General features: G+C 38.0%; 1 protein-coding gene across 3 annotated transcripts in view; it reads right to left on the bottom strand.

Moving 5' to 3' along the window:
- The window catches only part of slc8a1b (solute carrier family 8 member 1b), a 331,344-nt gene that overhangs the window by 43,423 nt on the left and 272,197 nt on the right, over positions 1 to 15,724 (bottom strand). For all 3 annotated transcript variants that reach the window (XM_061965914.2, XM_061965907.2, XM_061965923.2), the window contains exon 6: positions 5,840 to 5,994. In XM_061965914.2, coding sequence (XP_061821898.1) covers positions 5,840 to 5,994 — 155 coding nt within the window. The remainder of the gene's footprint in view (positions 1 to 5,839; positions 5,995 to 15,724) is intronic.

Raw genomic sequence — 15,724 nt, forward strand, 5'->3', positions numbered from 1 at the left:
GGGTTTTATCAAATAACTTTCCCCAAAAAATGCGACTTATACTCCAGTGCGACTTATATATGTTTTTTCCTTCTTAATTGTGCATTTTCGGCAGGTGCGACTTATACTTCGGTGCGACTTATACTCCGAAAAATACGGTATATTTCACTTCTTTATTGGACTTGGGTACCAGAAAGTCATTTGAACTGCATGTGAACACCAACAAAAGGCTGGTGTTTCTATGTGTGTGTGTGTGTGTGTGTGTGTGTGTGTGTGTGTGTGTGTGTGTGTGTGTTCTGGCAATGCTTACATAATGGGGACATCACTCTGTTTACCTTTAGGGGACCTGTGACGGTATGGGGACAAAAAAACAGATCCCCTAAAGGGAAACCTTTTTAAATGATAGTCAGATCCATTCTGAAGATGCCTAAGTGATTTTTAAGCTTTGGCCCATAAAACATGTTTACTGGTTAGTAGGGGTGTGGGAAAAAATCGATTCGAATTCGAATCGCAATTCTCACGTTGTGCGATTCAGAATCGATTCTCATTTTTTTAAAATTGATAATTTTTATTATTATTATTATTTTTAATTTGTATTTTTTTTATTAATCAATCCAACAAAACAATACACAGCAATATCATAACAAGGCAATCCAATTCCAAAACCAAACCCGACCCAGCAACACTCAGAACTGCAATAAACAGAGCAATTGAGAGGAGACAAAAACACGACACAGAACAAAGCAAAAGTAGTGAAACAAAAATGAATATTATCAACAACATTATCAATATTAGTTACAATTTCAACATAGCAGTGATTAAAAATCCCTCATTGACATTATCATTAGACATTTATAAAAATAAAAATAAATGAACAATAGTGTCACAGTGGCTTACACTTGTATCGCATCTCATAAGCTTGACAACACACTGTGTCCAATATTTTCACAAAGATATTTTTGGTTCATTTAATAGTTAAAACACATTTACATTATTGCAATCAGTTGATAAAACATTGTCCTTTACAATTATAAAAGCTTTTTACAAAAATCTACTACTCTGCTTGCATGTCAGCAGACTGGGGTAGATCCTGCTGAAATCCTATGTATTGAATGAATAGAGAATCCTTTTGAATCGGGAAAAAAATCGTTTTTGAATCGAGAATCGTGTTGAATGAAAAAAAAAAAAGATTTTGAATCGAATCGTGACCCCAAGAATCGATATTGAATCGAATCGTGGGACACCCAAAGATTCACAGCCCTACTGGTTAGTTTGAGTGTGAGACATTTGCACAGCAGCCCCCTCATCGGGCTGTAGCTGGTACTGCACTGCTCACACTTCTTCCGTGTATATTTAACCACTTCCACCTATCCTATAAGAGGACAGCTGTAGTGCTGTATTCTGAGGATCATGTCATATTTCATTTGAACTTTTTTTTTTTTTAAATGGCCCTCAGTAGTCACGTACAAATTTGTGTGGATTATGCAAAATTATTTAAATTTGGTCCCCCATGAACCATATTAACTCTTTTTCCCCAGGGTCCCCAGTAAGAATGATCAGCACATTACTTCATCAATCCAGAGATTTAAAGACGTGTATGAGCTAACTGGGCAGTGGCCATTTTATCAAAAATTTTTTATGCCTCCACAACCAGAGGTGGGTAGTAACGCGCTACATTTACTCCGTTACATCTACTTGAGTAACTTTTGGGATAAATTGTACTTCTAAGAGTAGTTTTAATGCAACATACTTTTACTTTTACTTAAGTATATTTATAGAGAAGGAATGCTACTTTTACTCCGCTACTTTTATCTACATTCAGCTCGCTACTCGCTACTAATTTTTATCGATCTGTTAATGCACGCTTTGTTTGTTTTGGTCTGTCAGACAGACCTTCAAAGTGCCTGCCTTACTGGTGACGTTTCACTTCGTTCCACCAATCAGATGCAGTCACTGGAGACGTTGGACCAATCAAACAGAGCCAGGTGGTCACATGACCTGACTTAAACAAGTTGAAAAACTTATTGGGGTGTTACCATTTAGTGGTCAATTGTACGGAATATGTACTGTACTGTGCAATCTACTAATAACAGTTCCAATCAATCAATCAAAAGTGTGAAGGAAAAAAGATACTTGTTTTATTTCAACCGTACCATCAAAAGCCTCAAGACTGACCGCACATGAGGACGTTCCTGTCTTCACAATAAAAGTGCCGTGCCATCGCGCCTGCGCTTTCAAAACAAGAGTCTCCGAAAGCCAGCGTAAACAAGCTAGCAAGCTACGGAGTTTGACACCAATATCCATCCATCCATTTTCTACCGCTTATTCCCTTTGGGGTCGCGGGGGGCGCTGGAGCCTATCTCAGCTACAATCGGGCGGAAGGCGGGGTACACCCTGGACAAGTCGCCACCTCATCGCAGGGCCAACACAGATATATTTCTTGTAAAGTGTATAAAAACGAATATGGAAGCTGGACAAATAGGATGCCAAAAACCCACCACTTTCATGTGGTATTAGACAGAAAGGAGGAACTTTTCTTCTCCTCCATTTGAAAACGTGGACGTTATCATCACGACTGTCTGATTACAATCAACGCAAGTCATCAGAATCAGGTCATACACCAACTTATATTCTAGTCTTCATTAAAGAAAGGAATCTATATGTTAAACATGCATGTATATTCATTAAAACACCTTTAACATGTAAACAAAAACAGCAAAATAAATACTTATAAATTATATACTGTATATATCAATGTATATGTATGTATGTATGTATATATATATATATATATATATATATATATATATATATATATATATATGATATGAGTGTGTATGTTACTCATCAGTTACTCAGTACTTGAGTAGTTTTTTCACAACATACTTTTTACTTTTACTCAAGTAAATATTTGGGTGACTACTCCTTACTTTTACTTGAGTAATAAATCTCTAAAGTAACAGTACTCTTACTTGAGTACAATTTCTGGCTACTTTACCCACCTCTGTCCACAACTAGAGATGTCCGATAATATCGGCCTGTCGATATTATCGGCTGATAAATGCGTTAAAATTTAATATAGGAAATTATCGGTATCGTTTTTTTTTTTATTGGTATCGATTTTTTTTGGTTTTTTTTTAATTAAATTTTTTTTATTTTTTTTATTAAATCAACATAAAAAACACAAGATACACTTACAATTAGTGCACCAACCCAAAAAATCTCCCTCCCCCATTTACACTCATTCACACAAAAGGGTTGTTTTTTTTCTGTTATTAATATTCTGGTTCCTACATTATATATCAATATATATCAATACAGTCTGCAAGGGATACAGTCCGTAAGCACACATGATTGTGCGTGCTGCTGGTCCACTAATAATAATAACTGGGATTTATATAGCGCTTTTCTAAGTACCCAAAGTCGCTTTACATGTAGAATAATAGTACTAACCTTTAACAGTTAATTTGACTCATTTTCATTAATTACTAGTTTCTATGTAACTGTTTTTATATTGTTTTACTGTCCTTTTTATTCAAGAAAATGTTTTTAATTTCCATCCATCCATCCATCCATTTTCTACCGCTTATTCCCTTTGAGTCGCGGGGGCGCTGGAGCCTATCTCAGCTACAATCGGGCGGAAGGCGGGGTACACCCTGGACAAGTCGCCACCTCATCGCAGATGTTTTTAATTTATTTATCTTATTTTATTTAAATTTTTTTAAATTACCTTATCTTCACCATACCTGGTTGTCCAAATTAGGCATAATAATGTGTTAATTCCACGATTGTATATATCGGTTGATATCGGTATCGGTTGATATCGGTATCGGTAATTAAAGAGTTGGACAATATCGGATATCGGCAAAAAGCCATTATCGGACATCCCTATCCACAACCTGTAAAAAGGGTGGTCCCCACAAGTGATGATCAAAAACTTGGTCCCCATTCCAAATGATAACCAGTATGTGTGTGTGTGTGTGTGTGTGTGTGTGTGTGTGTGTGTGTGTGTGTGTGTGGAATGGCTTTTTTATCTCCAGCCCTCCCAGATCCATTCAACACAATTAGCATCCTGCGTTCCCTCTGAAGTGCGAAGAAAAGGAGGAGAACCTTCCCGCAGCTCGGCTAATTAGAGTAACGAATGTGTGTGTGTGCGCGTGTGTTATCTCAATCCTCCGTAAATGTTCGCTCTATTTGAAGGAGTCTGAACAGGGAAGAGAGATTAGGAGGTGGCGGCACGCATGCAAGGAAGCAACTTCACCAAACCCCGATTGACGAAGGTCCCAAATCATAAGAAAACGATGAAATTGTGTGTACTATCAGAGGGCATGTGGAGCGTGCTTTAGCAATTAAAAAGTGCAAAAGTGATGCAGACTGCCTTATTAAAGTGAGGATTTGGCGCATACTACCAGCTGTCGCCATGGAGATACTCATTCCCTACACACACATTGCATCCAAACTGTGGTGTTTTGTCATGTTGTGGAAAATCCAGCACAAAACTACAATTTGTGCCATCTTTTTGGCATGCTTTCATCTGTTGAAAAGCTCTATGGAGATGATGATTTCATTTTCCAGCATGATCTGGCACCTGCCCACAGTGCCAAAACCACCAGTAACTGGTGTACTGACCATGGCATTACTGTCCTCGATTAGCCTGCCAACTCCCCTGACCTGAACCCCATAGAGAATTTGTGGGGTATTGTGAAGAAGAAGCTGAAAGACACCAGACCCAATAATGCAAATGAGCTAAAGGCCGCTATTGAAGCATCCTGGGCATCCATAACACCTCAGCAATGCCACATGCTGATTGCCTCCATGCCACGCCGCATTGATGCAGTAATCCGTGCAAAAGGATTCCCAACCAAGTACTGAGTGCATTAATTGAAATTTTCAAATGTTTGATTTTGCTTTGCTGTTATAAATCTTTTTTTTTACTTGGTCTGAGGAAATATTCTAATTTTTTGAGATAGGATTTTTGAGTTTTCTTAAGCTGTATGCCATAATCAGCAATATTAAAATAATAAAAGGCATGCAATATTTCAGTTGATGTGTAATGAATCCAGAATGTATGACAGTTTTGTTTTTTTAATTGCATTACAGAAAATAAATAACTATCACAATATTCTAATTTTCTGAGACTAAATTACCTTAGTGAGAATATTCTATTTAAAATTATTACTATATAAAATATAAATATGAAATTATTAGATGTATTTTTATATTAACATTTTGTCACACATATATGTAAATACCCTTAATGCAAATATTTAATTGAAATAATTATTAATGTGGATCAAAATATAAATAATATTATAATCATATGTATTTTTATACTAATAATAATAACATTATGTCATACAGATATGTAAATACACTTAAAAATTTGTAATTTAAAAATTATTATTATTATTAAAAATGTATATAAATAATGACATTTTTATTTGTCTTTTTTATAATAATAATAATAATACTAATATGTGAAAAATAATTATTTTAAAAACTAACATTTTTTATAATAACAATAATAACAACGCTATGTTAAACAGATGTGTAACCACCCTTAATCAAAACAATTAATTTGAAATAATAATAATAACATTATGAATAATACATTTATAAAAAATTATGAGGAGAAACATGTATTTAAATGTGTATATTATACATGTATATGATCTTTCCTTGTATTTATTTTACTAACTGAAGGATCGCTCTTAAAAAAATAATAATAATTTGACTGTGACTGGGCTAGTGTAGGGATTATTGTTGGCATGATGTTGACTATGGTAACAAATACGGTAAGAAGTCCAAACTAGTGTTGTAGTTCCTGCCCATCAGGAGTCCTAGACGTGGTCGGTCTTACCTTGAACTCATAAGACTCCTCGATGATCACCTCCAGTTTGACGTGGTCTCCCAGCATGGGGCGACCCATCTCAGCGATGCGTCTTTCCTCCTCGTCCTTTCCTGTCAGCGTCTCCTCCTCCTCCTTCTCCACCTCCTCCTGCTTCTGCTTCTCCTCTGCACACACACCAGACACACATATTATTTATCGTTATGAACTGGCATACACGTGTAAAGACAAGTTCCCCGTCATTTATCTTTCTGTACATTACAGTATAAACAGGAACATTTCAGACATAGTTGCATATGGTGATTAATCACTTGTTTTTTTGCACTGACTACCGTATTTTTCGGACTATAAATCGCAGTTTTCTTTCATAGTTTGGCCGGGCTCCAGTGCGACTTATATATGTTTTTTTTCTTTTTTATTATGCATTTTCGGCAGGTGCGACTTATACTCCGGTGCGATTTATACTCCGAAAAATACGGTAATCAGATTACATGTGCCATTTTTCACAGTCTAAGTCGAAATACATCCATTATATATATAAAAAAAGTTTTGGAAATATCCACCTTCAAACAGCCATTATAGCAGTCCTTCTCAAATAGTGGACATGCTTTATCAGTATCATGCTTCAAACCCCGCTTCAAAAAGCTGTGCACTCCAAAATGTGCTCATTGTAGCCATTAATCCTGACTTCCTTATTTTGATAAAAATAAAAATAAATCTGCAAAAATTGTTTTATTCATTTTTGTTTTGTATGTTAACATGTTTTATAAATTGTGCTCCTGAGTTAATATTGCTGATCAATTTGAATTTGTTATTATTTATCGAATGTATTTAATTGTATTTTTCAGGATCAAATGGTTAAATAAGGGTAAAAAAAAAATTCAGGCAAATCGATGCACTTTAAATATTTTCTGTTACAGACTAAAAAATTGTGTTAATAAAAAACATAAAAGAAAAAAAAGAAGGTTTTATTCATTTTTGCTTGGTTAAATAAGAGTAATAAAAAAATTTCAGGCGAATCGATGCACTTTAAATATTTTCTGTTACAGACCAAAAAATTGTGTTGATAAAAAAAATAAAAAAATCTGCAAAAATAGTTTCATTCATTTTTGTTTTGTAGGTAAACATGTTTTATAAATTGTGCTCCTGAGTTAATATTGCTGATTAATTTGAATTTGTTATTAGTTATTGAGTTTATTTAATTGTACTTTTCAGGATCAAATGGTTAAATAAGGGCCTTTTTTTTTTTCAGGCGAATCAATGCACTTTAAATATTTTCTGTTACAGACTAAAAAATAATGTTAATAAAAATTAAAAGAAATCTGCAAAAATTGTTTTATTAATTTTTGTTTTGTAGGTTATCACGTTTTATAAATTGTGCTCCCCGAGTTAATATTGCTGATCAATTTAAATGTGTTATTATTTATTGAGTTTATTTAATTGTATTTTTCAGGATCAAATGGTTAAATAAGGGTAAAACATTTTTTTCAGGCAAATCGATGCACTTTAAATATTTTCTGTTACAGACTAGAACATTGTGTTAATAAAAAATAAAAAAAATCTGCTAAAACTGGTTTATTCATTTTTGTTTTGTAGGTTAACATGTATTATAAATAGTGCTCCTGAGTTACTATTGCTGCTCAATTTGAATTTGTTATTATTTATTGAATTTATTTAATTGTATTTTTCAGGATCAAATGGTTAAATAAGGGTAAAAAAAATTTTCAGGGTAATCGATGCACTTTAAATATTTTCTGTTACAGACTAAAAAATTGTGTTTATAAAAAACATCAAAAAAAATCTGCTAAAACTGTTTTATTCATTTTTGTTTTGTAGGTTAACATGTTTTATAAATTGTGCTCCTGAGTTAATATTGCTGATTAATTTGAATTTGTTATTAGTTATTGAGTTTATTTAATTGTATTTTTCAGGATCAAATGGTTAAATAAGGGTAAAAACATTTTTTTCAGGTGAATCGATGCACTTTAAATATTTTCTGTTACAGACTAAAAAATTGTGTTTATAAAAAAAATCAAAAAAATCTGCTAAAACTGTTTTATTCATTTTTGTTTTGTAGGTTAACATGTTTTATAAATTGTGCTCCTGAGTTAATATTGCTGATCAATTTGAATTTGTTATTAGTTATTGAGTTTATTTAATTGTATTTTTCAGGACCAAATGGTTAAATAAGGGTAAAAAATTTTTTCAGGCGAATCGATGCACTTTAAATATTTGCTGTTACAGACTAAAAAATGGTGTTAATAAAAATTTTAAAAAATCTGCAAAAATGGTTTTATTCATTTTTGTTTTGTAGGTTAACATGTTTTATAAATTGTGCTCCCCGAGTTAATATTGCTGATCAATTTAAATTTGTTATTATTTATTGAGTTATTTAATTGTATTTTTTAGGATTAAATGGTTAAAATAAGGGTACATTTTTTTAAGAATTTCATGCAAATCGATGCACTTTAAATATTTTCTGTTAGACTAAAAACAATGTTAATAAAGTTATTATTGGTTGAAAGTTGATTTAAATTTTTTGTTTTTAATTTAATGTTGATAAGGATACAATGTTTTGCAGAGGTGTACTTATAACAATTTTATAGACAAATGATGCTATTTATGCCGATGGAGTGCGCAAAATGTTTTCTTCCTCCTTAATAATTGAGAAGCACTGCTGTATACAAACTATCAAATATTTATTATAACTAATTGTGAGCACATGTGGGTGTTTTTTTTTTTTTTTTTTCACCCCTCATCTACTCTACTTTATGGAGTGTGTCGGTGATTTAAAATCACCAATCAACCGACTGCTGGGCTCTCAAAGAGAGGCAGCGATTACATTTTCCACGTGGGAACGGTTAACCACGCTGCTGCTTTTTTATGAGGCGTGCTGCAGTGCATTGTGGGTCGTTTGTGGCCTTTCGTTCCCCTCATTTGGCGTGCACTGTCACGCTAAGGATGCACCGTGAAGCACAAGTCCAGAAACTGGACAATGGCACGGACACAACAACATGGGCAAGTTACTCTCGATTAAAGGGGAAGCTACACGGCAAAAGTAGCTTGCTACATCAACAGCATTTCTATGTATGAGCCCACATGTATAATATCAATTTTAATGTAAAAGGGAGTGTACACATGGACCCAATAAGGCTCCATTACTATTAACTATCTGTCATTTAGCTGGGGACACCCTACAACTACCTCTAGGGGTCCCCACACATCACTGTATGTGTTTATTTTAGTTTGCCTTTTCTTTGGCTCACCACTATAATGTTATTCATTTTCTCTACCTACAGTAAAAAAAACATCTATCTATATCTTGACAAAAAAAACAAAAAAAAACAATGACTTGTGTGTTTAGAAACAACTGGTAATGGTTATGTGCAGTAAAAATGTTCATGAACGTCTTTTTTAACATAAAAACAACAGAGGTACAGTGTTGCTATGTGCAGTAATTTGGCGTAAAAACCACCGTAAATTCGTAAATTTTGCTGTAAAATTCGGTTGACTGAGCTGACAGGTTTTTTTCACTGTAAAATCCATAGATTTTTTTTTTTAAACAGGTTTGAATTTAAGAACCCCTGCTCTACCGTTAAGTTGCGACTTTTTGACGCTCTATGCAAAAGGATAAATTTGGTCGCCATGCTATGTCCACTTCCTGTAATGAAAACCTAAACACTTCGAAATTTAGCATCCTCTATATGTCTAATCTGTCTGGGTAGGATTTGAAAGAAATCGGATTAAATATTTAGGTCAAACGAGGCGAAAATCTGCAGAAAATGTAGATGCAAAACAGCGGCCGCTTTATCAAGCCTTAAACGTTGTTTAAGGCTTGATAAATCACATTCCGGCTGCAAAGTGATATTTGCATCTCTTCATTACAGTATAGTGGGAATTCTGATAACCACAATGTATATGTATAACGCTTTTTATTTTGCTTATTTATGAGACGCAATGAAAATAAAATAAATATTATTAATAACATTTAAAATATAAATAATACAATAATTAGATGTATTTTTATATTAACAATAACATTTTGTCACACGTGTAAATACCCCTAATGAAAATATCTAATTTAAAATAATTGTTAATATTCTTTAAAATATAAATAATAATATATTCATATGTATTTTTATATTAATAATAATAACATTATGTCACACATATATGTAAATACCCCTAATGAAAATATTTAATTTAAAATAATTGTTAATATTCTTTAAAATATAAATAATAATATATTCATATGTATTTTTATATTAATAATAATAACATTATGTCACACATATATGTAAATACCCCTAATGAAAATATTTAATTTAAGATAATTGTTAATATTCTTTAAAATATATAAAAAATACTCCTCTCTGAGCTGCCACCTTAACGTGGTAGAGGAGTTTGAGTGTCCCAATGATCCTAGGAGCTATGTTGTCCGGGGGCTTTATGCCCCCTGGTAGGGTCTCCCAAGACAAACTGGTCCTAGGTGAGGGATCAGACAAAGAGCAGCTCGAAGACCTCTATGAAGAAAACAAACAAGGAACCCAGATTTCCCTTGCCCGGACGCGGGTCACCGGGGCCCCCCTCTGGAGCCAGGCCCGGAGGTGGGGCACGATGGCGAGCGCCTGGTGGCCGGGCCTGTCCCCATGGGGCCCGGCCGGGCACAGCCCGAAGAGGCAACGTGGGTCCCCCCTCCAATGGGCTCACCACCCATAGTAGGGGTCATAGAGGTCGGGTGCGATGTGAGCTGGGCGGCAGCCGAGGGCAGGGCACTTGGCGGTCCGATCCTTGGCTACAGAAGCTAGCTCTTGGGACGTGGAACGTCACCTCGCTGGGGGGGAAGGAGCCTGAGCTAGTGCGCGAGGTGGAGAAGTTCCGGCTAGATAGAGTCGGACTCACTTCGACGCACAGCAAGGGCTCTGGAACCACTTCTCTCGAGAGGGGCTGGACTCTCTTCCACTTTGGCGTTGCCGGCAGTGAGAGGCGACGGGCTGGGGTGGGAATTCTTGTTTTCCCCCCGGCTCAGAGCCTGCACATTGAAGTTCAACCCGGTGGACGAGAGGGTAGCTTCCCTCCGCCTTCGGGTGGGGGAACGGGTCCTGACTGTGGTTTGCGCTTACGCGCCAAACCGCAGCTCAGAGTACCCACCCTTTTTGGATTCACTCGAGGGAGTACTTGAGAGTGCGCCCCCGGGTGATTCCCTCGTTCTACTGGGGGACTTCAATGCTCATGTTGGCAGCGACAGTGAAACCTGTAGAGGCGTGATTGGGAAGAATGGCTGCCCGGAACTGAACCCGAGCGGTGTTTTGTTATTGGACTTTTGTGCCCGTCACAGATTGTCCATAACGAACACCATGTTCAAACATAAGGGTGTCCATATGTGCACTTGGCACCAGGACACCCTAGGCCGCAGTTCCATGATCGACTTTGTAGTTGTGTCATCGGATTTGCGGCCTCATGTTTTGGACACTCGGGTGAAGAGAGGGGCGGAGCTTTCTACCGATCACCACCTGGTGGTGAGTTGGCTGCGATGGTGGGGGAAGGATGCCGGACAGACCTGGCAGGCCCAAACGCACTGTGAGGGTTTGCTGGGAAGGTCTGGCAGAGTCTCCTGTCAGAGAGAGTTTCAATTCCCACCTCCGGAAGAACTTTGAACATGTCACGAGGGAGGTGCTGGACATTGAGTCCGAATGGACCATGTTCCGCGCCTCTATTGTCGAGGCGGCTGATTGGAGCTGTGGCCGCAAGGTAGTTGGTGCTTGTCGTGGCGGTAATCCTAGAACCCGTTGGTGGACACCGGCGGTGAGGGATGCCGTCAAGCTGAAGAAGGAGTCCTATCGGGTTCTTTTGGCTCATAGGACTCCTGAGGCAGCGGACAGGTACCGACAGGCTAAGCGGTGTGCGGCTTCAGCGGTCGCAGAGGCAAAAACTCGGACATGGGAGGAGTTCGGTGAGGCCATGGAAAACGACTTCCGGACGGCTTCGAAGCAATTCAGGACCACCATCCGCCGCCTCAGGAAGGGGAAGCAGTGCACTATCAACACCGTGTATAGCGAGGATGGTGTTCTGCTGACCTCGACTGCGGATGTTGTGGATCGGTGGAGGGAATACTTCGAAGACCTCCTCAATCCCACCAACACGTCTTCCTATGAGGAAGCAGTGCCTGGGGAGTCTGTGGTGGGCTCTCCTATTTCTGGGGCTGAGGTTGCTGAGGTAGTTAAAAAGCTCCGGAGTTCCTTAAGGCTCTGGATGCTGTGGGGCTGTCTTGGTTGACAAGACTCTGCAGCATCGCGTGGACATCGGGGGCGGTACCACTGGATTGGCAGACCGGGGTGGTGGTTCCTCTCTTTAAGAAGGGGAACCGGAGGGTGTGTTCTAACTATCGTGGAATCACACTCCTCAGCCTTCCCGGTAAGGTCTATTCAGGTGTACTGGAGAGGAGGCTACGCCGGATAGTCGAACCTCGGATTCAGGAGGAACAGTGTGGTTTTCGTCCTGGTCGTGGAACTGTGGACCAGCTCTATACTCTGGGCAGGGTCCTTGAGGGTGCATGGGAGTTTGCCCAACCAGTCTACATGTGTTTTGTGGACTTGGAGATGGCATTCGACCGTGTCCCTCGGGAAGTCCTGCGGGGAGTGCTCAGAGAGTATGGGGTAACGGACTGTCTGATTGTGGCAGTCCGCTCCCTGTATGATCAGTGCCAGAGCTTGGTCCGCATTGCTGGTAGTAAGTCGGACACATTTCCAGTGAGGGTTGGACTCCGCCAAGGCTGCCCTTTGTCACCGATTCTGTTCATAACTTTTATGGACAGAATTTCTAGGCGCAGTCAAGGCGTTGAGGGGATCTGGTTTGGTGGCTGCAGGATTAGGTCTCTGCTTTTTGCAGATGATGTGGTCCTGATGGCTTCATCTGGCCAGGATCAGCTCTCACTGGATCGGTTCGCAGCTGAGCGTGAAGCGACTGGGATGAGAATCAGCACCTCCAAGTCCGAGTCCATGGTTCTCGCCCGGAAAAGGGTGGAGTGCCATCTCCGGGTTGGGGAGGAGATCTTGCCCCAAGTGGAGGAGTTCAAGTACCTCGGAGTCTTGTTCATGAGTGAGGGGTCGGTGCGGCGTCTTCAGTAATGCGGACGCTGTATCGATCCGTTGTGGTGAAGAAGGAGCTGAGCCGGAAGGCAAAGCTCTCAATTTACCGGTCGATCTACGTTCCCATCCTCACCTATGGTCATGAGCTTTGGGTTATGACCGAAAGGACAAGATCACGGGTACAAGCGGCCGAAATGAGTTTCCTCCGCCGGGTGGCGGGGCTCTCCCTTAGAGATAGGGTGAGAAGCTCTGCCATCCGGGGGGAGCTCAAAGTAAAGCCGCTGCTCCTCCACATCGAGAGGAGCCAGATGAGGTGGTTCGGGCATCTGGTCAGGATGCCACCCGAACGCCTCCCTCGGGAGGTGTTTAGGGCACGTCCAACCGGTAGGAGGCCACGGGGAAGACCCAGGACACGTTGGGAAGACTATGTCTCCCGGCTGGCCTGGGAACGCCTCAGGATCCCCCGGGAGGAGCTGGACGAAGTGGCTGGGGAGAGGAAAGTCTGGGCTTCTCTGCTTAGGCTGCTACCCCCGCGACCCAACCTCGGATAAGCGGAAGAAGATGGATGGAGATGGATGGATTCTTTAAAATATTAATAATAATATATTCATATGTATTTTTATATTAATAATAAAAACATTGTCACACATATATGTAAATACCCTTAATGAAAATATGTAATTTAAAAATAATAACTATTAAAATATTGATATAAATAATGAACTTTTATTTGTATTTTTTATTATAATAATATGTGAAAAATACTTAATTTAAAAATTATATTTTTATACTAACAATGATAACAACGCTATGTTAAACAGATGTGTAACCACCGTTAATCAAAACAATTAATTTAAAATAATAATAATAATAACAATATAAATAATTAAATAATTTACAAAAAATATGACAAGAAACATGTATTTAAATGTGTATATTTTACATTTATATTATCTTAAACACCTGGATATGGCGATAATCTGCAGAAAATGACCTTTTTTGTATGTTTTGCGGTGACAAGTGTACACAAAAGAAGTTAACTGAATTAGGCACACAACTGTGTGACAATATCCACATTTCCACTTTGGCCCTTGGAGGCGAAACGTTTGAGTGAAGGCCATTAAAGTGTAAGGTGTGAGCTCTGGTTACCATGGCGACGGTGAGGTGTTGCGCAGTTTAAGCACACATGAGCTAACAATGCCGACTTGAGGAGGTGTCCACAGACGCTTATCTGGAGAGGACAAACGACACAAGGCGGCCTCGTTCACACACACACACACACACACACACACACACACACACACACACACACACACACACACACACACACACACACACACATACACACAACCAAACTTCAGGACGCTGACAACTCGCAGGAGGACTCTCATGACCCTCATTAGTGTTGTGTTGTTGTAGCACGTGCACGCTCTTAATTAGTGCTGGCCAGATGATGAGAATATTGTGTTGCCTAACATAACTCGGAGGGCGAGAGGACCTTGCTGTCGGACAAAATCCGTCATGTAAATGTGTGTGTGTGTGTGTGTGTGTGTGTGTGTGTTGGAGTGGACGCTACGTGCAAATATGTGTGTGTGTGTTTTGGGAGAACGGGTCGTGACCCCTTGTGTTTTCCCCCTCTGAGCGCTGTTCCTTCCTCACGCGTCGGCAAAGAGCGTCGGAGGTCGTGAACCCGCCTCCTCTCACCTCTGGCCAGCCAATCACATTCACGTACAGAAAAATTGCAACATCACCTCTTCTTCTCTTTCTGCTAACTTCCAACACACACACACACACACACACACACACACACACACACACACACACACACACACACACACACACACGTTCAACGCTGTTGTGTAACTCACATTTGAAGGCACACAAAGTTTCGAAAGAGGGCACTTTCTCTCAAAACTTGGTATGGCGAATTTACAGATTTGGATTAGGGCTCGTCTACATAGTGTTCTCTAGAACGGGGTCTTCAACGTTCTCCAGGCCAAGGACCTCCAAACTGATGGCGAGATGGCCTACTATGTATATATATATATATACACACACACACATATATATATATATATATATATATATATATATATATATATATATATATATATATATATATATACATACACATATATATATATATATATATATATATATATATACCGTAAAATCTCAAATTCCCCTCGGGGATTAATAAAGTATTTTGTTAACATAAAATAATTTAATCAACTAAACTAATTAAAGAAAACGTTGTGCAATCATTGCTATTAGAATAATATAAATAGTATTCTTAATAATAATAATGATAGTACCACTACTACTGGTAATAATAATAATAACTTTTAAATAAATAATTTAAATATTTCCATAATTTTCTGAGACCATATTTTCGAACTTCCAAGAAACATTAAAGGAAAAATTAAAATCTAATACATAAACATCTTATAAATAATTACTGTAAATATGGCAAGTAAACATTTAAATAAATGAATTTTAACCTACTATGCAGCGTCACTATGCGTGTGTGTGTGTGTGTGTGTATATGTATATATATATATATATATGTATATATATATATATATATATGTATATATATATATAGATATATGTATGTATATATATATATATGTACTGTCTGTGTATATCTATGTATATACACATACACACATTATATATATGTATATATATATATATATATATATATATATATATACACACACACACACATATATATATATATATTAATAGATGTATACAGTATACATATAAATATATATTTACATATATACAGTTTATCAATATATAT

This window comes from Nerophis lumbriciformis, linkage group LG02, assembly GCF_033978685.3.
Source record: "Nerophis lumbriciformis linkage group LG02, RoL_Nlum_v2.1, whole genome shotgun sequence".
NCBI lineage: Eukaryota > Metazoa > Chordata > Actinopteri > Syngnathiformes > Syngnathidae > Nerophis > Nerophis lumbriciformis.